Source organism: Streptopelia decaocto, assembly GCF_964273445.1.
Source record: "Streptopelia decaocto genome assembly, chromosome: 6".
NCBI lineage: Eukaryota > Metazoa > Chordata > Aves > Columbiformes > Columbidae > Streptopelia > Streptopelia decaocto.
Genome location: NC_138660.1, coordinates 28,867,090 through 28,891,004, shown reverse-complemented (window position 1 = coordinate 28,891,004; position 23,915 = coordinate 28,867,090). Strand labels below are relative to the sequence as shown.

Genomic DNA, 23,915 nt, shown 5'->3' with positions numbered 1-23,915 from the left:
CAGCTTTCTTTTCAGCACTGTTTGGATTTGCAGGGAGGAGCAAAGAAAAAGAGAATTATAAACAATGAGGTAACAATTAACTTTAGAAATACATATACTGGTCCCCCTGCAACCACATAATGTTTGGTCATCACACACACCGCTTGAAAAATTAAAATTTCAGGGCTTTTAACTACCACAGCCTTAAGCACAGCAATAGCTAAATTAGAAAGGATTTCTTTCGAGGGCACTGCAACAAAATCCTGGTTTGGGGAGGCTGGGCTTGGGTTCTTTATGAGCTGTTTGTTTTTACCTCCTCCATCTCTAAAATATCCCCTCGTCACACAGAACGGTCCGTACACCAGTGACTTGCCTCTTGAACGCTCTGTGGAGTCTCCACGTCCTCCTCTGTTGGTTCCTCAGACTCTCCTGAAGGCCGTGCAGAGACTCCACATCTTTCTCGCGCGTCTTCCTCCTGGGTGTCCTCCTCCTTCGTCTCCTCCAGCATCTCCAAAGACACAGGTTCTGAAAGGAGAAATTCCGAGCCTGTTTGAAAAGAACAGAAAGGCGGTTTTGAAAAGCAGATAGCACGACATTTACTTTTCATGTCCTTTCTCTCTCTCTCTCCCTTGTGAAACACCACAATTGAATAAGATCAGCACACAGACAGGAAGATGCTCAGTCACGTTCATTAGACGCAGCGCCAGCCACTCTCAGCCCAGGGCACGGTTACCTGCAGCCAAGGCCCCTTCCAGCTCCCCTCGGTCGCTGCTTTCTCTATCGCAGTCAGTGCCGCTGTTCAGTGGCCTGAGCCGGTAACCCAGACAGCGCATCTTCCTCTGCCTCGCCTGCCCTGCGTGTGTCAGTGCGGTGCCGAGCCTTCCTCCACCAGGACACCCCCAGATTGAGAAAACGGGTACTGAACATGTTTCTGGAAGTCACCTGTTTTTCTAGGGGAGGCAAAAATGCTTTTCCCAGCAGAAGTCAGCTCCAGCCCTTCTCCCTTTATGCTGTTATGACTCTTGTCTTCCACCCTGTGCAAACTCTGAGCTTTCCAAAGCCCAGATTCCCACCCTCCAGCTCAGTCAAAACGCAGCATTAAGACTTGCTTTTGCATTCAGTTATTTCGTGTTCACTCTTAAGATCTCTCAGAATCTTCTCTCTCTTCTGAGTCTCCTTATTTCCATCTTTTAGAAGCTTCTCACCTCTGCTGAGGCTGCTTCTCGCAGATCAACACCTGCCAGAAGCTCCCAATGGTAAAGTTCACTGCGAGCCTTTTTCTTTCATATGCTACCAATATACACCCGGTAACCATTTCAATCTGACCCACCCAGCTTTGAGATGCACCTTCGTTTTGATGCCAAAAATGCATCTGCAGTTCACAACAGTGACACAAGGATCCTGTGGGACACAGGAAACGTTTCCATTACTAACAAAAAAAGTGCCAATGATTTACAGCCTGCAAGTGATGCGTATCACTAGTGATGTGTAAATACTTGCTCTTGCTGAGATTCACCTTCATACTTGGCCCTCCCTCCTTCCCGTGGTTCACTCTACCCATGCTCTTTTTTTTTGCTTTCATTACATTCTTTGAGACAGACTTCTACCCATTTTCAAAAATACCAGGACAAGACAACAGAAACCCTGGCTGTGACCTTTAGGCACTATTACAATGCAAAGATAGACTGTGCGATAGAATCATTTTGGTTGAAAAACACCTCTAAGATCGTGGAGTCCAACCGTTCCCCACCCCCGGCACTGACCCGTGTCCTGAGACCCTCATCTCAGGTCTGTCCAACCCTCCAGGGATGGTGACTCCAGCACTGCCCTGGGCAGCCTGTTCCAATGCCCCACAGCCCTTTGGGCAAGAAATTGTTCCCCACATCCAACCTCAACCTCCCCTGGCGCAACTTGCGGCCGTTTCCTCTGCTCCTGGCGCTTGTTCCTGGGGAGCAGAGCCCGACCCCCCTGGCTCCAAGCTCCTTTCAGGCAGTTCAGAGATCAGAAGGTCTCCCCTCAGCTCCTGTTCTCCAGCTGAACCCCCAGGTCCCTCAGCCGCTCCCATCACACTTGTGCTCCAGCTTGGTGAGGCCAAGTCCCAGGGGGCCGGTGAGGGAACAGGTGGGACTGGGAAGGGGTGAGGGGCAAAGTCATCCGTACAATGTCCAGCCTCACAGGACTGTTCTCCTGCCTGTCCAGATGTCTCCAGGAGACCCCCTGGATCAATATTCATTATAGAATGCTGCTATCACTTCTTGTATACACTGAAAAATGATAGAAAACAACTGGGAAAGAAAAACCCCTCCTTTATGAAATCGTGTTTGAAATCTTCACCATGAAGTATCTGACGGAAAGCTCTCCCAGGAGTTGTGCGAGTGCTGAGGACTCTCTCAGCCGTTCCTCCCAGCAGAGCTGTTCCAGCCTCGATCCTCCCTGTGGCTCCTCTGGCCGCTCCCGCTGTCCTGCCAGCCCAGCCGGTTCCCGAGGGAACGCTCCAGTTTCTTCCCGGTGTCCCGGTGCAGCGCCCCGGCCCCACAGGGACCCAGCGCGGGGCTGGGGCGGGCACAGGAACCGGCAGCAGCAGGTGAGGACGTGCATGGTGGCCCCTCTGCTCTCCTTCCCTGGGGCTGCCCTGCAGTTATTGACAGAAAGAACAGCTTGGTGGTCTAAATAAAAGAGGTTGCTGTGAGCCAAGAGGAGAAAACAAAAAGGGGAGCGCAGAGAAAGGGGAGGGGAAAAGACACAGACAGGGAGAGGGAAGTGGGGGAGTAGGAGAAGAATCAGAAGTGTTTTCCCTTAGAAGCAGAAAGGAAAAAAGGAAGGAAACGTTAAGGACAGAACCCCCAGCGCCGTCCCCAGCCCCGGCTGCACAGCGGCGCCCAGAGAGCCGGTGCAGCCGCTGCCTGGGGAGGAGGCGACTCTGCAGCCTCCAGCTGTGGTGTCACCAGCTCCCATCGCCCCCGGGGACACGCTGCCCTGACAAGGCTGGCGAGGCCGCCCCGCTCCAGGGACTGGCGCAGCCACCGCGCCGTCCCGAGCAGGGAGGCAGCAGCCAGTTCTCCAGCCTCTGCAGGGATGGGAACAAGAGCGGGGGCCTGGCCCCGCACCCCGACCCAGAGGGAGGGCAGAGCCCTGGGGCTGACGGGCTCTCCCCGCGCGCCTCCTGCTTAGCAAGGTACCAGCACCATTCCTGCACTCCCCAACACAAGCCCTGGCTCCGGAGGCACGAGGCACCTGCTGAAGTCTCTGGGCAGAAGCTCAGACTCACCTATGTGTCGGAAAGCGCCAGCTTCTTGGCCGGCGGTGGTGACACGGTGCTGCTGGGCTGCGGAGCAGCTCTGGCCGACAAGAAGGCTTTCAGCTTTGCCAGCACCAGGCTGGCAGAAGCCCTGCCGCGAGGGTCCCTTCCCGGTGTGCCGGTGTTCTCCCCGCTGCCCCACGGCTCCTGGCCGGGGATGGGCTCCGGCAGCCTGGGGGAGGCGGGCAGGGGCCCGGGCTCCCAGCAGCGCTTCTGGGGAACCTGCGCTTTGGCCCCACTGGTGTGACTGAGGCCGGAAAATCCTGGAGCCGCTCTGGGCGCGGGTGGCGGCTGCGAGGAGCGCGGCTTCTTGGGCCTCGGGGCTGCGTCACTGGGAAACGCTGCAGCCACGTGTGTGGCTTTCCGGGCCACCTTGGGTGACGGTGACCCAGAAGGCAGCTTGACACGGCCAGGCAGGCTGGAGGCAGCTTTGGAAACGGGACCCTCTGAGCTCTTCCCGGGGCTGGGGATCCTGGGGAAGGCAGAGCAGGGCACGTGTTAACTGCCAGTGTCTGAGTGACAACAAGGGGCTGGAGCTCTCCCTGCCACCCTCCCCCGAGACAGCACACGCACGTGGGCACTGGGGCTGCCTGGGCCAAGCTCCTTCCCACACCCAGGCACGTGTCCCCAGCCCCGTCCCACGTGCTGAGCAGGGGCAGAGGGGCCGGGGACACAGGGCGCGCTCACCTGAGGTAGAACAGCACATACGCCTGCTGGTTAAGGACCACCTTGATGTTACTGGGGCGGACCACGCTGTCATTCATTTGGTACCACTGCCCGTCGCTGGCCTGCGGAGGGAGAGAGAACGGGGTCGGGCTGTGTCCAGGGACGCTCCTGGCCTGACGAGCAGCAGGAACAGCGCCCGTCAGCAGAGCTCCGCTCCCCAAAATCCCCAGGTGGCCCTGGAGAGGTGAGGGTTCTCTGCGAGAGCAGAACTCCACGCTTCCTGTGACGGAGCACAGCCCGTACCCCGCGGTGCTCCGCACCACGCACGTCTGCTGAGCACCCTCCTGTCTGCACATTACACGGACCCCCGAGCGCCCGCCGGCCCCCAGCACAGAGAGGTGCCCAGAGAGCGCCCTGGGCTCACCTTCACGTAGCAGTAGTAGTGTCCTGCGTGGCTGCTGTACCCCGAGTGCACCAGCACCGCGTAGAGCCCGTACATGACCGGATCCCCGCTGGTCTGGGACATGTACGGGCGGATGTTCAGGAGCTCAGGGTAGCCCACGTCCTGCGGAGAGAGGATGTCTCAGGAGCCTGCACAGCAGGTGGCAAGAGCAGCTCAGCTGTCCTGCGAGTCCCGTCTCGCGAGGGAGGGGGAACCCGCTCTCCACAGGCAGAGCCCACGGTGAGGAAGACGCCGGGATGAGCCAAACTCCCACGGCAGCGCAGCTGGAGAAGGGCTGCAGGACTGCGGCAGAGCTCGCACCGCGCACAGAACCACCTCCCACCTGCTCGGGGCAGCAGGGCCTCGGGACAGGACACAGCCCCGCTCTGGATGGCCGAGCACCCACCTTTGTGATCTTGCCTCCAGTGAAGTCGGCAAAACGCTTCAGAGCAAGTGTGAGAACCCTCGGCGCTCGGTGGATGGTGAAGCGTTTGGTTGCCGACACTTTGTTCTTGCATCTGCACAGGGAGAGCTTGAGCTGTTCACACTGTTCCACCACCCAGGTGCTTGCCAGCCCTGGCCAAGCCGCAAACCCCACGGAAATGACCCTGCTGAGAGCGGGTACCGCTCCAGGGCGCCTGCTCACGGCCAGGTCTGCTGGCTCAGGTCCCCGTCTCAAGACGGGGGAGATGAGGAGTGACAGGCTTCATCGCCGGCTTCACAGCCACGTACCTCACGGTTTAGCGGTGGAGCAGGTGGAGAAGCCCTCCTGTACTGCAGCTGCCCTCCTGCTTCCCACCAGCACACCCGCGGCCCTTCCCGCCCCAGCCCGCACACTCACTTGTCACACCGGTAGGCGTTCTCTCCGCCCAGCAGGTCTGGCTTCACAAACAGCTCCAGTGCCTGCTCTACGTTTGCGGCTTGCTGCCAGGACAGAGGAGAGGTCAGGGCCAGACACAGGAGCCAGCGCAACAACAGAAGCTGATCCCCTCTTGCCTGCACCGTGCCTGACGCTGGCAGGTTAAACAGCCTCGAGCAGCAGCGGTGCAGCTGCAGGAACATCCCTGCAGAGCAGAGCTCCCCCCACCTGACCCTGCCCCGGTACCGTGATCTCCACCGGCAGGTCCAGACAGGGGTCAAAGGTGTCCGAGACTGCTTTGCACATCAAGCACCTCACTGCAAGAAAAGAGCAGTGAGCACCCCCTGGCACAGCACGGCACCACCGCCCCAGCACAGCGCAGGCAGCTGCCGTGTTCCCCCTCTGCGCGTTTGGGCTCTGGGATGGCAGCACCAGCATTCGCAGCCTGTACGTGCTAGGACAACAAGTGTTGCTGGACAGCTGGCAACGTGGGTTCCTTTGCTGGTGGCAATGAGCTGGGGACCCACAGCTTCAGCCTCGTGACCCACAGATACCAAAAGACTGACCAGCTGCAGCTCTGCATAATTGGCACATGCTTAGTGACTTTCCCAAGTCACTGCAAGGCTCTCGGGAAACAGCAGCCCTGAGAGTCACAGGCCCAGGCCCTGGCAGCCAGCACTCACCACGGGACCGCAGGGAACCGCCAAAGATCTGGTGGATCAGGGTGGTGGCTTGGGTCTGGCGATCCAACCTAGAGACGGCAGCTCGGATCACACAGTGCCCGCCCCAAGAGCCACCCCCACGGGCCAGCGCTGTGTGCTCAGGATCCAAACCCAGCCCAGTCACAGGATGTGGGGACAGAACCGCAGCTGTGCTGGGGTGGAGGCGTCAGGAGAAGGCAGAGAGCAGCCCAGCAGACGAGGGGACCAGCAGACAAGGGCAGTGACGGCCACCAGAGGCCCCACGTACTCGGTGCAGTCGGGCAGGCAGGCCTTCTGCATGGCATCGACGGTGAAACGGAGGAACTCGTGCGCGTCCTCTTGCCTGCCCCAGCGGATGTGCGGGGCGATCTCTGCAGGAGAGGGAGGGATCAGGCGCAGCTCGCGCTGCAGCAGGGGCAGGTCCTCCCGCCCCCCCTCGTGCAGGGACTGCGGGGTGTGAGCTCCCTCGGCCCAAACCAAACGTCAGGCTCATGTCGGCCGTGGGGGAAGCCCCACAAGGCCCATGAAGGCCCTGGCAGGCTCAGTGAGTCGTCTCAGAAGAACCTCTGCCAAGACCTGCCCTGATCTCAAAGGTTCTGCTCCTGCAATGGTCTCTGCCCTCCTGCACGGCTACCGGAGGGGACGCGCGGGCAGCCATCCTTACTCTTGAGGTCTCGGACAAAGGACACTGGCTTTATCACGCTGCCGCTGTTCGCGAACGCCTGCGTGACGTGGTTCTGCATGACGCACATCATGCAGAAGCCGCTTTGGTGACCTGGAGTGGGAGAGGAGAAGACAGGACGTTGAGGACAAACCCATCTTAGTCCTGGCTGTGTGCAGCACAGACAGAGCCGCTCAGCCGCAGGATGCAGAGCTCGGGAACACTGCTACGGCCAGGAGAAGTGGATGCTCCCGTATGCAGGAATGTCCTCTCCACGCAGAAACGGGCGGGCGGGAGCAGAGAAGGCACATCCCGGCAGGCGCACAGCCCCGGCACAGCCGTGCGCAGGGTGCTGAGCGCAGCCCCGGGACAGGCGGCGCTCCCCTCCCCACTCACAGGCGCGGCTGTGCTCCCTGGACAGCAGGTAGTTGGCGAGCGGTGGCGTGTACGTGAGGCACTGCAGGGTGGCGTTGAGGAAGCAGGTGTTTCGCAGGTTGAGCAGCCCGGCGCCGATGCGCTGGACACGCTGCCACTGCATGGCCAGGCGCCCCGCAGGGAACAGCCCCTTCTGGGGCGCAGGGACGCCGTCCCCGTGGCGCCCCGGGGTCCGGTCGCTGCCTGCGGGGAGAGAGGCGGGTGAGCCGCGGGCTGCGCGGCGCAGGGAGAGCCCCCGGCCCTCTGCACCCACCCTGCTTGCCCGGCTGTCCCTGCTCAGCGCCGTGGGGGTGCTCGGCGGGCTCGGTGCGGGGGCTGAGCAGCAGGTACTTGGCCCGCAGCAGCTCCGGCTGGCCGGAGAAGCCGTGGCTGGCGGGCTGGAACTCGATCTTGTGCAGCAGCACCTTCTTGGCCGAGGTGCTCAGCAGCCGGCCCAGCGCCCCGGCCTCGCCCGCGTCCCGCCGCGCGTTCAGCAGCTCCCTCGGCTTCGCCGTGCCCGCCATGGCGTGTCACCGCACGTGCCACCGCCTCAAGGTCGCGCCGCTCTCTCGTCTCTCCCTCTCCACCACCACACGCGCTTCCCGCGCCTCCTCCTCAAGTCCCGCCCTTCGCTGCGGTTCTCGCGCTCGGCTCGGCCCACTGACTCCTCCCCTCGGCTTCGCCGTCCGCTCCGCTCCGCGTCCAGAACAGGACTGAGCTGCGCCCGCGCGTCCCGGCAACGCCAGCGGCGGAGCCTGCGGGGGTTGGTTGTGATGCCATCGCGCTCTGGACACGCCCCAGAATCCCTAAATGGTCACACACTGTAGTTTCAGTGCAGGGGAACCTGGGCACAGTGGTGGATTTGGCCAGCAAAAGCCTCTGCAAGTCTTACAAGGCCAAGACGCAAGGTGTGCGCTGGGGGCAGAGCAAACCTGGTGTCCCGGGACAGGCTGGGATGGGACCGGCTGAGCAGTCCTGAGGAGAAGGGCGTGGGACTTATGGTGGGTTTATGTATATTTACTAGTAGTATATTAGTATTTCGTTATTTTATTAAACTGTGTTTCTCTCAGTCCAAATTTCTCCCTTCACTTTCGATTCTCTCCCCTGTTGGGAGGGGAAGGGGTAGGGGGTGAGTGATCAGCTGCCGTGGTTGTGTTGCCAGCTCGGGTTACACCACGACACGGTTGAAGGTCCAGAGGAACATCTGTCATGGTGGGTCAGGGGCACATGAGCTTTGTGGAGCAGCTCAGTCAGTTGGGCCTCTTCAGTGCTGAAGGGGGCACAGGGCACTGGAAAAGCAGTGACTCCTGCCTGGGGAGATGATGGGGGAGGCAAACCCTCCTGCAGTGGCGGCTGGTGGGACAGAGGCAGCAGCCACCAACACCCTCCAGGGAGCTTTGAACGGAGCATCAGGAAAAACTGAGCAGGCGGTGGTGCTGCCCTGCAGCAGGACACCCGGGGACTCTCGGAAACAGGTGTAGCTGAGGGTCTCTGCAGCAGAAGCCCATGGGACTAGTCAGGGTGACATCATCCTGTGCTTAGGAGGTCTCCAGTCCCACCTTGATCCACCTTGATGTTTCCTGGCCAGTGTCATTACCCCTGTGGTGCTTTAGGCTGTGAAGAGAATCAAAACGAGGTGACTTTCATTTTCCGTGCTGGAATGCAGGGTGGGAGATCAGAGCTGCCGGGATCCTGCTGCACAGTCCGGCCTCAGAAGATTCTGTCCGGGCACTCCAGGGCTCAGGAGCAGCGGGTGCCAGTCACAGCACCACATTCTCATTTTGCCTTCCTTTGTGCCTTTTCAGAAACCTTGGGGTCCTTTGGCTAAAAGAGAAACCACCACCGTATTCTACCCCTCAGCCTCCTACCAAAACCAGGGAGAAAATATATTGATCAGGCATCACCAAAAGGCAATTCTGTCTAAGAGTTGTAATCTTTAAATATCATTTAAATATAATTTAAACAAAGGAATAGCCCTGAGAGCAAAACTGCCCCTTTAAGAACCTCATGCCAGAGGCTAACTACTGAAGAATTACACCTGCTTTGACAAGGAAGGACATGAAAAAGCTTCAGTTTTTCTCCTAAGAACAAGGAGTTCCCTTGCAGCACGGTCCTTTTTCTGCTATTAGTGACAGTGGCACGAATTCCAAACCACGCTTGAGAGCCGCTTTATTTTTCCTTGTGTCCAAAGCCCATCCCGCTCATCCCTGGGAAGGACTCCTGCCAATCTCTGCAAAGCACATCTCTCCAGCCTTGTGTCATCCACAGGTTTCTGTTCAGCCCAGGACACTTCTCCCCGTCCCTTCAGCACACGGCCAGCTCTCAGGTTTGCAGCTGCATGGAGTCAGGCCGCTCCCCTCAAAGTCTTCCCTGCTAAAGTCTTCTCTACGTGCTGATTCCAACTATATGGCCTCATATGATGTACGGCTCCACGCTCCTTCTGCAGAGCTCCATGGACGGGGCAGTCTTCCTCTGTCTTTCATGGTTATTCACCTTCGCTTGTTTTGTTTTCTTGTTGTTTGGTTTATTTGTTCTGTGGGGACCTCTGGAGCTCCTCCGGCCAGGGTCACCACTACCCCCCCAGCTCTCCCCAGGGCCAGGAGGGAGGCAGGGGTGCCGGGATCAGCCCAAGGGTGCTGGCCACCAATGTCCAATGTGCTCCTGAAGTCTCTCTCTGCTCTGCTGTCACGGAGGCACCCCGAGGTTAGTTTAAGGGACAACAGGGTCCAAAACAACTTTTATTAAACCGGGGAGAAACAGGGTTTTAGCACTCCAAAAGTGACTTAAATAAAGGTTCGGGTATCAGTTGAGGAAAATTATTAAGGGGCAGCAACTAATACAACAGGCGGTCCACAGAGTGCATGCACGTGGCTTCACCAAAACAATGCCGGAGCCGGCCCTGAGTCCCGGAGAAGCACACACTTGCCTGAACACGGTGTGGGATTATTTTTAAAGAGATACACGTACTCGTAGTGAGTACGGGAAGTGTACACTCGCGATTCTGTGAGGGTAAATTTATAATACACTCGCAATCCTGCGAGGGTTAATTTACTTACACGTGGAAATGTGCACGGAATATTACACGTGCTTATGTGGAAGCACGGGAGGAAAATACACTCGCGATTGTGCGAGGAAATAATTTATACACGTGCTCGTATTGAGCACGGAAAGCTACGCGTGCAAATGTGCACGGAAAGTACACGTGCTTGTATTAAGCACGGAAAGTATGCGTGCAAATGTGCACGGAAAGTTACACGTGCATATGTGCACGGAAGGAAAATACACCCGCGATTCTGCGAGGATTAATTTTACGCGTGCTAATATTGAGCACGGAAAGTTACACGTGCATATGTGCACGGAAAGTATAAATATACTCGCAATTCTGCGAGAAGTTTTACTCACACCCGTGGCGGTGAGGCAAGCGGAGTCTCCATCCCGGGGGGGCTCTCGGCGGCAGCATCTTGATCGTGCTCCGAGAGACCCGTGACGATGGGCGAAGTCTCGACGAGAATCCCGTTTTTATATTGGCTGATCAGATCTGACTGTGGGCATTCTAGAAGCTTCTCTGCACCCCCACCCTGGCTGTGGGTGCCCCTGAAGCCTCCAAACATCCCCCACACTGGCCGCAGGCGCCCAGCGCCTCCCTGGCGCCTCGGCACTCCCTTCTCCTAATGGCCCTTGCCAGGGGCTCTGGGGCCAAACAAAAGAAGCTGTTGGCCTCAAGTAGCAGAGAGAGAGGGAGATGTGCCTACTCCTTCCATACTGAAGGAGGGAGGGGAGAGAGGGGGGTTTGCATTCTGCCACATCTGCCCACACTGACCCTCACCTGCGCAGGGAGCAGAGCCCTGCCGGCCTGGGGCAGGAGTTGGGGTGTTTCCTCCTTCCTGCCAGCCCCCACAGACACCCCACTGTCCTCACTGACCCTCGTAGACGACCTGGAGCTTCTCCTGGCACACGTCTGCCTGCTGGCGCCCGATGAGCCCCAGGCACACACAGCCTGTCACGCAGCCCTCTAGCCTGCCTGCCCAGAGACCCAGCTTCCTGCCACCAGCCCCACGGGCCTGGCCACGCACCTTCCTGCCCCTGGGCAAGGCTGAGCCAGGGCGGTGCCCCGAATGGGGAGACCAAGAAGGCTGCGAGAGACCCAGCAAAGCTCCCACGGGGAGCCCATGTGCGAGCCCGGGTGCAAAAGGGCAGCAGGGATCCCCGTGGGCCCCACATGGGGCAGGCAGGGCTCTGCAGCTGCCCGGCAGATTTGGCAGCTGCCGTGGGGCAGGGGGGGTCCCTCGGCAGGGCTGTGGCTCACCCAGGAACACGACGGCCGCCTCACACAAGGGCTCCTGCGGGCTCTGCAGGTTCGGCAGGCTCTGGCGCAGGTAGTCCTGCACTCTGCTGCTGTGCTCCCTGAGCTGGTGAGAGCACCAGGGGACAGGGCTGGCGCAAAGCCTCCCCCGACGCCCAGGACTGGCCTCGCCTGCCTTCCCCTGCCCAGACACCCATGGTGCCCAGCACGCAGCTGGTGCCGCAGTCTGGAGGAGCCGGGGGCTGGGTGTCAGAGTCCATGAGCAGCCGTCCTGAGTGCCACCACGCCAGCTTTATTTACCCGGAGCCATCCTGCTCCTTCGTTGGCAGCTTGCTGGATCTGCACTCTTTGCAGAAAGACACGTAAACAGCTCCTTCTTCTGCTTCTTCACCCCCATCCTGAATTGTGCTCTGCCAGGAAATGGGAGAGACAAAAAAGTAAGGGAGAAAGAAACAGGGTCCCTGCACAAGCACCAGCTGCAGACACCAGCAACCTAAGTTGCCTCTTTTTAGCTGCCTTGACTTACCTGGGGTTTTTTTGGACTTCAAATGAAAGCAGAGAGGAGCTGAGTGCACAAGTTACTGTACGCGCCAATGAAAGAGGTAAGAACTGAACCAGAGAGTCCAGATCTCCTGAACCCACCACTGACAGCCGCTGCATGAACCTTTTAATACACAAGGGTTAGCACCAGTTCTCTCAGGAGCTCTGCTGGTGCAGAGACTGTTGGAACTTGCAGCTGTGAACAGGAGGGAGCACATGAAAGCAAGAACATCACTTTGAGCTACAAAACCAAGAATGAGCTGTGTTGTCACAGGTGATCTGATCTGATCTGATCTGCTGGGCTGTGCATTTAGGTTTTCTGTGTAATACTCAAGTGATCTAGAATATGCTGAGGCAGATACAGGCTTTAATAATCTGACTAAAATGTGTTGTCTTCTTCTTTCTTCTCTTCATTGGGTTAAAAGGGAAATAATTGAAATGTTGCAAGAATTCAGCTTATCCATGGATCTCTTGTTTTTCTTTCATGCTACCTTCATTCTACCTGATTTCACCAAATCCTACAAGGATTTTATGGCCATCTTACAGCCCGGCAACAGTGCCAAGTGGGCACCATTAAACCAGACTCCTCCTTCACAGCTTTCTTTTCAGCACTGTTTGGATTTGCAGGGAGGAGCAAAGAAAAAGAGAATTATAAACAATGAGGTAACAATTAACTTTAGAAATACATATACTGGTCCCCCTGCAACCACATAATGTTTGGTCATCACACACACCGCTTGAAAAATTAAAATTTCAGGGCTTTTAACTACCACAGCCTTAAGCACAGCAATAGCTAAATTAGAAAGGATTTCTTTCGAGGGCACTGCAACAAAATCCTGGTTTGGGGAGGCTGGGCTTGGGTTCTTTATGAGCTGTTTGTTTTTACCTCCTCCATCTCTAAAATATCCCCTCGTCACACAGAACGGTCCGTACACCAGTGACTTGCCTCTTGAACGCTCTGTGGAGTCTCCACGTCCTCCTCTGTTGGTTCCTCAGACTCTCCTGAAGGCCGTGCAGAGACTCCACATCTTTCTCGCGCGTCTTCCTCCTGGGTGTCCTCCTCCTTCGTCTCCTCCAGCATCTCCAAAGACACAGGTTCTGAAAGGAGAAATTCCGAGCCTGTTTGAAAAGAACAGAAAGGCAGTTTTGAAAAGCAGATAGCACGACATTTACTTTTCATGTCCTTTCTCTCTCTCTCTCCCTTGTGAAACACCACAATTGAATAAGATCAGCACACAGACAGGAAGATGCTCAGTCACGTTCATTAGACGCAGCGCCAGCCACTCTCAGCCCAGGGCACGGTTACCTGCAGCCAAGGCCCCTTCCAGCTCCCCTCGGTCGCTGCTTTCTCTATCGCAGTCAGTGCCGCTGTTCAGTGGCCTGAGCCGGTAACCCAGACAGCGCATCTTCCTCTGCCTCGCCTGCCCTGCGTGTGTCAGTGTGGTGCCGAGCCTTCCTCCACCAGGACACCCCCAGATTGAGAAAACGGGTACTGAACATGTTTCTGGAAGTCACCTGTTTTTCTAGGGGAGGCAAAAATGCTTTTCCCAGCAGAAGTCAGCTCCAGCCCTTCTCCCTTTATGCTGTTATGACTCTTGTCTTCCACCCTGTGCAAACTCTGAGCTTTCCAAAGCCCAGATTCCCACCCTCCAGCTCAGTCAAAACGCAGCATTAAGACTTGCTTTTGCATTCAGTTATTTCGTGTTCACTCTTAAGATCTCTCAGAATCTTCTCTCTCTTCTGAGTCTCCTTATTTCCATCTTTTAGAAGCTTCTCACCTCTGCTGAGGCTGCTTCTCGCAGATCAACACCTGCCAGAAGCTCCCAATGGTAAAGTTCACTGCGAGCCTTTTTCTTTCATATGCTACCAATATACACCCGGTAACCATTTCAATCTGACCCACCCAGCTTTGAGATGCACCTTCGTTTTGATGCCAAAAATGCATCTGCAGTTCACAACAGTGACACAAGGATCCTGTGGGACACAGGAAACGTTTCCATTACTAACAAAAAAAGTGCCAATGATTTACAGCCTGCAAGTGATGCGTATCACTAGTGATGTGTAAATACTTGCTCTTGCTGAGATTCACCTTCATACTTGGCCCTCCCTCCTTCCCGTGGTTCACTCTACCCATGCTCTTTTTTTTTGCTTTCATTACATTCTTTGAGACAGACTTCTACCCATTTTCAAAAATACCAGGACAAGACAACAGAAACCCTGGCTGTGACCTTTAGGCACTATTACAATGCAAAGATAGACTGTGCGATAGAATCATTTTGGTTGAAAAACACCTCTAAGATCGTGGAGTCCAACCGTTCCCCACCCCCGGCACTGACCCGTGTCCTGAGACCCTCATCTCAGGTCTGTCCAACCCTCCAGGGATGGTGACTCCAGCACTGCCCTGGGCAGCCTGTTCCAATGCCCCACAGCCCTTTGGGCAAGAAATTGTTCCCCACATCCAACCTCAACCTCCCCTGGCGCAACTTGCGGCCGTTTCCTCTGCTCCTGGCGCTTGTTCCTGGGGAGCAGAGCCCGACCCCCCTGGCTCCAAGCTCCTTTCAGGCAGTTCAGAGATCAGAAGGTCTCCCCTCAGCTCCTGTTCTCCAGCTGAACCCCCAGGTCCCTCAGCCGCTCCCATCACACTTGTGCTCCAGCTTGGTGAGGCCAAGTCCCAGGGGGCCGGTGAGGGAACAGGTGGGACTGGGAAGGGGTGAGGGGCAAAGTCATCCGTACAATGTCCAGCCTCACAGGACTGTTCTCCTGCCTGTCCAGATGTCTCCAGGAGACCCCCTGGATCAATATTCATTATAGAATGCTGCTATCACTTCTTGTATACACTGAAAAATGATAGAAAACAACTGGGAAAGAAAAACCCCTCCTTTATGAAATCGTGTTTGAAATCTTCACCATGAAGTATCTGACGGAAAGCTCTCCCAGGAGTTGTGCGAGTGCTGAGGACTCTCTCAGCCGTTCCTCCCAGCAGAGCTGTTCCAGCCTCGATCCTCCCTGTGGCTCCTCTGGCCGCTCCCGCTGTCCCGCCAGCCCAGCCGGTTCCCGAGGGAACGCTCCAGTTTCTTCCCGGTGTCCCAGCGGCAGCGCCCCGGCCCCACAGGGACCCAGCGCGGGGCTGGGGCGGGCACAGGAACCGGCAGCAGCAGGTGAGGACGTGCATGGTGGCCCCTCTGCTCTCCTTCCCTGGGGCTGCCCTGCAGTTATTGACAGAAAGAACAGCTTGGTGGTCTAAATAAAAGAGGTTGCTGTGAGCCAAGAGGAGAAAACAAAAAGGGGAGCGCAGAGAAAGGGGAGGGGAAAAGACACAGACAGGGAGAGGGAAGTGGGGGAGTAGGAGAAGAATCAGAAGTGTTTTCCTTTAGAAGCAGAAAGGAAAAAAGGAAGGAAACGTTAAGGACAGAACCCCCAGCGCCGTCCCCAGCCCCGGCTGCACAGCGGCGCCCAGAGAGCCGGTGCAGCCGCTGCCTGGGGAGGAGGCGACTCTGCAGCCTCCAGCTGTGGTGTCACCAGCTCCCATCGCCCCCGGGGACACGCTGCCCTGACAAGGCTGGCGAGGCCGCCCCGCTCCAGGGACTGGCGCAGCCACCGCGCCGTCCCGAGCAGGGAGGCAGCAGCCAGTTCTCCAGCCTCTGCAGGGATGGGAACAAGAGCGGGGGCCTGGCCCCGCACCCCGACCCAGAGGGAGGGCAGAGCCCTGGGGCTGACGGGCTCTCCCCGCGCGCCTCCTGCTTAGCAAGGTACCAGCACCATTCCTGCACTCCCCAACACAAGCCCTGGCTCCGGAGGCACGAGGCACCTGCTGAAGTCTCTGGGCAGAAGCTCAGACTCACCTATGTGTCGGAAAGCGCCAGCTTCTTGGCCGGCGGTGGTGACACGGTGCTGCTGGGCTGCGGAGCAGCTCTGGCCGACAAGAAGGCTTTCAGCTTTGCCAGCACCAGGCTGGCAGAAGCCCTGCCACGAGGGTCCCTTCCCGGTGTGCCGGTGTTCTCCCCGCTGCCCCACGGCTCCTGGCCGGGGATGGGCTCCGGCAGCCTGGGGGAGGCGGGCAGGGGCCCGGGCTCCCAGCAGCGCTTCTGGGGAACCTGCGCTTTGGCCCCACTGGTGTGACTGAGGCCGGAAAATCCTGGAGCCGCTCTGGGCGCGGGTGGCGGCTGCGAGGAGCGCGGCTTCTTGGGCCTCGGGGCTGCGTCACTGGGAAACGCTGCAGCCACGTGTGTGGCTTTCCGGGCCAGCTTGGGTGACGGTGACCCAGAAGGCAGCTTGACACGGCCAGGCAGGCTGGAGGCAGCTTTGGAAACGGGACCCTCTGAGCTCTTCCCGGGGCTGGGGATCCTGGGGAAGGCAGAGCAGGGCACGTGTTAACTGCCAGTGTCTGAGTGACAACAAGGGGCTGGAGCTCTCCCTGCCACCCTCCCCCGAGACAGCACACGCACGTGGGCACTGGGGCTGCCTGGGCCAAGCTCCTTCCCACACCCAGGCACGTGTCCCCAGCCCCGTCCCACGTGCTGAGCAGGGGCAGAGGGGCCGGGGACACAGGGCGCGCTCACCTGAGGTAGAACAGCACATACGCCTGCTGGTTAAGGACCACCTTGATGTTACTGGGGCGGACCACGCTGTCATTCATTTGGTACCACTGCCCGTCGCTGGCCTGCGGAGGGAGAGAGAACGGGGTCGGGCTGTGTCCAGGGACGCTCCTGGCCTGACGAGCAGCAGGAACAGCGCCCGTCAGCAGAGCTCCGCTCCCCAAAATCCCCAGGTGGCCCTGGAGAGGTGAGGGTTCTCTGCGAGAGAAGAACTCCACGCTTCCTGTGACGGAGCACAGCCCGTACCCCGCGGTGCTCCGCACCACGCACGTCTGCTGAGCACCCTCCTGTCTGCACATTACACGGACCCCCGAGCGCCCGCCGGCCCCCAGCACAGAGAGGTGCCCAGAGAGCGCCCTGGGCTCACCTTCACGTAGCAGTAGTAGTGTCCTGCGTGGCTGCTGTACCCCGAGTGCACCAGCACCGCGTAGAGCCCGTACATGACCGGATCCCCGCTGGTCTGGGACATGTACGGGCGGATGTTCAGGAGCTCAGGGTAGCCCACGTCCTGCGGAGAGAGGATGTCTCAGGAGCCTGCACAGCAGGTGGCAAGAGCAGCTCAGCTGTCCTGCGAGTCCCGTCTCGCGAGGGAGGGGGAACCCGCTCTCCACAGGCAGAGCCCACGGTGAGGAAGACGCCGGGATGAGCCAAACTCCCACGGCAGCGCAGCTGGAGAAGGGCTGCAGGACTGCGGCAGAGCTCGCACCGCGCACAGAACCACCTCCCACCTGCTCGGGGCAGCAGGGCCTCGGGACAGGACACAGCCCCGCTCTGGATGGCCGAGCACCCACCTTTGTGATCTTGCCTCCAGTGAAGTCGGCAAAACGCTTCAGAGCAAGTGTGAGAACCCTCGGCGCTCGGTGGATGGTGAAGCGTTTGGTTGCCGACACTTTGTTCTTGCATCTGCACAGGGAGAGCTTGAGCTGTTCACACTGTTCCACCACCCAGGTGCTTGCCAGCCCTGGCCAAGCCGCAAACCCCACGGAAATGACCCTGCTGAGAGCGGGTACCGCTCCAGGGCGCCTGCTCACGGCCAGGTCTGCTGGCTCAGGTCCCCGTCTCAAGACGGGGGAGATGAGGAGTGACAGGCTTCATCGCCGGCTTCACAGCCACGTACCTCACGGTTTAGCGGTGGAGCAGGTGGAGAAGCCCTCCTGTACTGCAGCTGCCCTCCTGCTTCCCACCAGCACACCCGCGGCCCTTCCCGCCCCAGCCCGCACACTCACTTGTCACACCGGTAGGCATTCTCTCCGCCCAGCAGGTCTGGCTTCACAAACAGCTCCAGTGCCTGCTCTACGTTTGCGGCTTGCTGCCAGGACAGAGGAGAGGTCAGGGCCAGGCACAGGAGCCAGCGCAACAACAGAAGCTGATCCCCTCTTGCCTGCACCGTGCCTGACGCTGGCAGGTTAAACAGCCTCGAGCAGCAGCGGTGCAGCTGCAGGAACATCCCTGCAGAGCAGAGCTCCCCCCACCTGACCCTGCCCCGGTACCGTGATCTCCACCGGCAGGTCCAGACAGGGGTCAAAGGTGTCCGAGACTGCTTTGCACATCAAGCACCTCACTGCAAGAAAAGAGCAGTGAGCACCCCCTGGCACAGCACGGCACCACCGCCCCAGCACAGTGCAGGCAGCTGCCGTGTTCCCCCTCTGCGCGTTTGGGCTCTGGGATGGCAGCACCAGCATTCGCAGCCTGTACGTGCTAGGACAACAAGTGTTGCTGGACAGCTGGCAACGTGGGTTCCTTTGCTGGTGGCAATGAGCTGGGGACCCACAGCTTCAGCTTCGTGACCCACAGATACCAAAAGACTGACCAGCTGCAGCTCTGCATAATTGGCACATGCTTAGTGACTTTCCCAAGTCACTGCAAGGCTCTCGGGAAACAGCAGCCCTGAGAGTCACAGGCCCAGGCCCTGGCAGCCAGCACTCACCACGGGACCGCAGGGAACCGCCAAAGATCTGGTGGATCAGGGTGGTGGCTTGGGTCTGGCGATCCAACCTAGAGACGGCAGCTCGGATCACACAGCGCCCGCCCCAAGAGCCACCCCCACGGGCCAGCGCTGTGTGCTCAGGATCCAAACCCAGCCCAGTCACAGGATGTGGGGACAGAACCGCAGCTGTGCTGGGGTGGAGGCGTCAGGAGAAGGCAGAGAGCAGCCCAGCAGACGAGGGGACCAGCAGACAAGGGCAGTGACGGCCACCAGAGGCCCCACGTACTCGGTGCAGTCGGGCAGGCAGGCCTTCTGCATGGCATCGACGGTGAAACGGAGGAACTCGTGCGCGTCCTCTTGCCTGCCCCAGCGGATGTGCGGGGCGATCTCTGCAGGAGAGGGAGGGATCAGGCGCAGCTCGCGCTGCAGCAGGGGCAGGTCCTCCCGCCCCCCCTCGTGCAGGGACTGCGGGGTGTGAGCTCCCTCGGCCCAAACCAAACGTCAGGCTCATGTCGGCCGTGGGGGAAGCCCCACAAGGCCCATGAAGGCCCTGGCAGGCTCAGTGAGTCGTCTCAGAAGAACCTCTGCCAAGACCTGCCCTGATCTCAAAGGTTCTGCTCCTGCAATGGTCTCTGCCCTCCTGCACGGCTACCGGAGGGGACGCGCGGGCAGCCATCCTTACTCTTGAGGTCTCGGACAAAGGACACTGGCTTTATCACGCTGCCGCTGTTCGCGAACGCCTGCGTGACGTGGTTCTGCATGACGCACATCATGCAGAAGCCGCTTTGGTGACCTGGAGTGGGAGAGGAGAAGACAGGACGTTGAGGACAAACCCATCTTAGTCCTGGCTGTGTGCAGCACAGACAGAGCCGCTCAGCCGCAGGATGCAGAGCTCGGGAACACTGCTACGGCCAGGAGAAGTGGATGCTCCCGTATGCAGGAATGTCCTCTCCACGCAGAAACGGGCGGGCGGGAGCAGAGAAGGCACATCCCGGCAGGCGCACAGCCCCGGCACAGCCGTGCGCAGGGTGCTGAGCGCAGCCCCGGGACAGGCGGCGCTCCCCTCCCCACTCACAGGCGCGGCTGTGCTCCTTGGACAGCAGGTAGTTGGCGAGCGGTGGCGTGTACGTGAGGCACTGCAGGGTGGCGTTGAGGAAGCAGGTGTTTCGCAGGTTGAGCAGCCCGGCGCCGATGCGCTGGACACGCTGCCACTGCATGGCGAGGTGCCCCGCAGGGAACAGCCCCTTCTGGGGCGCAGGGACGCCGTCCCCGTGGCGCCCCGGGGTCCGGTCGCTGCCTGCGGGGAGAGAGGCGGGTGAGCCGCGGGCTGCGCAGCGCAGGGAGAGCCCCCCGGCCCTCTGCACCCACCCTGCTTGCCCGGCTGTCCCTGCTCAGCGCCGCGGGGGTGCTCGGCGGGCTCGGTGCGGGGGCTGAGCAGCAGGTACTTGGCCCGCAGCAGCTCCGGCTGGCCGGAGAAGCCGTGGCTGGCGGGCTGGAACTCGATCTTGTGCAGCAGCACCTTCTTGGCCGAGGTGCTCAGCAGCCGGCCCAGCGCCCCGGCCTCGCCCGCGTCCCGCCGCGCGTTCAGCAGCTCCCTCGGCTTCGCCGTGCCCGCCATGGCGTGTCACCGCACGTGCCACCGCCTCAAGGTCGCGCCGCTCTCTCGTCTCTCCCTCTCCACCACCACACGCGCTTCCCGCGCCTCCTCCTCAAGTCCCGCCCTTCGCTGCGGTTCTCGCGCTCGGCTCGGCCCACTGACTCCTCCCCTCGGCTTCGCCGTCCGCTCCGCTCCGCGTCCAGAACAGGACTGAGCTGCGCCCGCGCGTCCCGGCAACGCCAGCGGCGGAGCCTGCGGGGGTTGGTTGTGATGCCATCGCGCTCTGGACACGCCCCAGAATCCCTAAATGGTCACACACTGTAGTTTCAGTGCAGGGGAACCTGGGCACAGTGGTGGATTTGGCCAGCAAAAGCCTCTGCAAGTCTTACAAGGCCAAGACGCAAGGTGTGCGCTGGGGGCAGAGCAAACCTGGTGTCCCGGGACAGGCTGGGATGGGACCGGCTGAGCAGTCCTGAGGAGAAGGGCGTGGGACTTATGGTGGGTTTATGTATATTTACTAGTAGTATATTAGTATTTCGTTATTTTATTAAACTGTGTTTCTCTCAGTCCAAATTTCTCCCTTCACTTTCGATTCTCTCCCCTGTTGGGAGGGGAAGGGGTAGGGGGTGAGTGATCAGCTGCCGTGGTTGTGTTGCCAGCTCGGGTTACACCACGACACGGTTGAAGGTCCAGAGGAACATCTGTCATGGTGGGTCAGGGGCACATGAGCTTTGTGGAGCAGCTCAGTCAGTTGGGCCTCTTCAGTGCTGAAGGGGGCACAGGGCACTGGAAAAGCAGTGACTCCTGCCTGGGGAGATGATGGGGGAGGCAAACCCTCCTGCAGTGGCGGCTGGTGGGACAGAGGCAGCAGCCACCAACACCCTCCAGGGAGCTTTGAACGGAGCATCAGGAAAAACTGAGCAGGCGGTGGTGCTGCCCTGCAGCAGGACACCCGGGGACTCTCGGAAACAGGTGTAGCTGAGGGTCTCTGCAGCAGAAGCCCATGGGACTAGTCAGGGTGACATCATCCTGTGCTTAGGAGGTCTCCAGTCCCACCTTGATCCACCTTGATGTTTCCTGGCCAGTGTCATTACCCCTGTGGTGCTTTAGGCTGTGAAGAGAATCAAAACGAGGTGACTTTCATTTTCCGTGCTGGAATGCAGGGTGGGAGATCAGAGCTGCCGGGATCCTGCTGCACAGTCCGGCCTCAGAAGATTCTGTCCGGGCACTCCAGGGCTCAGGAGCAGCGGGTGCCAGTCACAGCACCACATTCTCATTTTGCCTTCCTTTGTGCCTTTTCAGAAACCTTGGGGTCCTTTGGCTAAAAGAGAAACCACCACCGTATTCTACCCCTCAGCCTCCTACCAAAACCAGGGAGAAAATATATTGATCAGGCATCACCAAAAGGCAATTCTGTCTAAGAGTTGTAATCTTTAAATATCATTTAAATATAATTTAAACAAAGGAATAGCCCTGAGAGCAAAACTGCCCCTTTAAGAACCTCATGCCAGAGGCTAACTACTGAAGAATTACACCTGCTTTGACAAGGAAGGACATGAAAAAGCTTCAGTTTTTCTCCTAAGAACAAGGAGTTCCCTTGCAGCACGGTCCTTTTTCTGCTATTAGTGACAGTGGCACGAATTCCAAACCACGCTTGAGAGCCGCTTTATTTTTCCTTGTGTCCAAAGCCCATCCCGCTCATCCCTGGGAAGGACTCCTGCCAATCTCTGCAAAGCACATCTCTCCAGCCTTGTGTCATCCACAGGTTTCTGTTCAGCCCAGGACACTTCTCCCCGTCCCTTCAGCACACGGCCAGCTCTCAGGTTTGCAGCTGCATGGAGTCAGGCCGCTCCCCTCAAAGTCTTCCCTGCTAAAGTCTTCTCTACGTGCTGATTCCAACTATATGGCCTCATATGATGTACGGCTCCACGCTCCTTCTGCAGAGCTCCATGGACGGGGCAGTCTTCCTCTGTCTTTCATGGTTATTCACCTTCGCTTGTTTTGTTTTCTTGTTGTTTGGTTTATTTGTTCTGTGGGGACCTCTGGAGCTCCTCCGGCCAGGGTCACCACTACCCCCCCAGCTCTCCCCAGGGCCAGGAGGGAGGCAGGGGTGCCGGGATCAGCCCAAGGGTGCTGGCCACCAATGTCCAATGTGCTCCTGAAGTCTCTCTCTGCTCTGCTGTCACGGAGGCACCCCGAGGTTAGTTTAAGGGACAACAGGGTCCAAAACAACTTTTATTAAACCGGGGAGAAACAGGGTTTTAGCACTCCAAAAGTGACTTAAATAAAGGTTCGGGTATCAGTTGAGGAAAATTATTAAGGGGCAGCAACTAATACAACAGGCGGTCCACAGAGTGCATGCACGTGGCTTCACCAAAACAATGCCGGAGCCGGCCCTGAGTCCCGGAGAAGCACACACTTGCCTGAACACGGTGTGGGATTATTTTTAAAGAGATACACGTACTCGTAGTGAGTACGGGAAGTGTACACTCGCTATTCTGTGAGGGTAAATTTATAATACACTCGCAATCCTGCGAGGGTTAATTTACTTACACGTGGAAATGTGCACGGAATATTACACGTGCTTATGTGGAAGCACGGGAGGAAAATACACTCGCGATTGTGCGAGGAAATAATTTATACACGTGCTCGTATTGAGCACGGAAAGCTACGCGTGCAAATGTGCACGGAAAGTACACGTGCTTGTATTAAGCACGGAAAGTATGCGTGCAAATGTGCACGGAAAGTTACACGTGCATATGTGCACGGAAGGAAAATACACCCGCGATTCTGCGAGGATTAATTTTACGCGTGCTAATATTGAGCACGGAAAGTTACACGTGCATATGTGCACGGAAAGTATAAATATACTCGCAATTCTGCGAGAAGTTTTACTCACACCCGTGGCGGTGAGGCAAGCGGAGTCTCCATCCCGGGGGGGCTCTCGGCGGCAGCATCTTGATCGTGCTCCGAGAGACCCGTGACGATGGGCGAAGTCTCGACGAGAATCCCGTTTTTATATTGGCTGATCAGATCTGACTGTGGGCATTCTAGAAGCTTCTCTGCACCCCCACCCTGGCTGTGGGTGCCCCTGAAGCCTCCAAACATCCCCCACACTGGCCGCAGGCGCCCAGCGCCTCCCTGGCGCCTCGGCACTCCCTTCTCCTAATGGCCCTTGCCAGGGGCTCTGGGGCCAAACAAAAGAAGCTGTTGGCCTCAAGTAGCAGAGAGAGAGGGAGATGTGCCTACTCCTTCCATACTGAAGGAGGGAGGGGAGAGAGGGGGGTTTGCATTCTGCCACATCTGCCCACACTGACCCTCACCTGCGCAGGGAGCAGAGCCCTGCCGGCCTGGGGCAGGAGTTGGGGTGTTTCCTCCTTCCTGCCAGCCCCCACAGACACCCCACTGTCCTCACTGACCCTCGTAGACGACCTGGAGCTTCTCCTGGCACACGTCTGCCTGCTGGCGCCCGATGAGCCCCAGGCACACACAGCCCGTCACGCAGCCCTCTAGCCTGCCTGCCCAGAGACCCAGCTTCCTGCCACCAGCCCCACGGGCCTGGCCACGCACCTTCCTGCCCCTGGGCAAGGCTGAGCCAGGGCGGTGCCCCGAATGGGGAGACCAAGAAGGCTGCGAGAGACCCAGCAAAGCTCCCACGGGGAGCCCATGTGCGAGCCCGGGTGCAAAAGGGCAGCAGGGATCCCCGTGGGCCCCACATGGGGCAGGCAGGGCTCTGCAGCTGCCCGGCAGATTTGGCAGCTGCCGTGGGGCAGGGGGGGTCCCTCGGCAGGGCTGTGGCTCACCCAGGAACACGACGGCCGCCTCACACAAGGGCTCCTGCGGGCTCTGCAGGTTCGGCAGGCTCTGGCGCAGGTAGTCCTGCACTCTGCTGCTGTGCTCCCTGAGCTGGTGAGAGCACCAGGGGACAGGGCT

At 58.7% G+C, this 23,915-nt stretch overlaps 2 protein-coding genes across 2 annotated transcripts; both read right to left on the bottom strand.

Moving 5' to 3' along the window:
* Positions 1-3,247: 3,247 nt before the first annotated feature.
* Positions 3,248-7,544, bottom strand: LOC309441316 (ubiquitin carboxyl-terminal hydrolase 36-like; the record flags this gene model as incomplete). Its single annotated transcript, XM_082055950.1, is given in 11 exon segments — positions 3,248-3,749; positions 3,965-4,065; positions 4,368-4,508; positions 4,792-4,903; positions 5,227-5,309; positions 5,491-5,561; positions 5,928-5,995; positions 6,214-6,316; positions 6,610-6,720; positions 7,003-7,243; positions 7,245-7,544. Coding segments are annotated over 11 exon segments (1,833 nt in total).
* Positions 7,545-15,705: 8,161 nt separating this feature from the next.
* On the bottom strand, positions 15,706-20,003 carry LOC309441315 (ubiquitin carboxyl-terminal hydrolase 36-like; the record flags this gene model as incomplete). The annotated part of the gene is made up of 11 exons (XM_082055949.1): positions 15,706-16,207; positions 16,423-16,523; positions 16,826-16,966; positions 17,250-17,361; positions 17,685-17,767; positions 17,949-18,019; positions 18,386-18,453; positions 18,672-18,774; positions 19,068-19,178; positions 19,461-19,682; positions 19,754-20,003. 11 exons carry the CDS (start codon positions 20,001-20,003, stop codon positions 15,706-15,708), a joined length of 1,764 nt encoding a protein of 587 aa, XP_081912075.1.
* Positions 20,004-23,915: the final 3,912 nt, after the last annotated feature.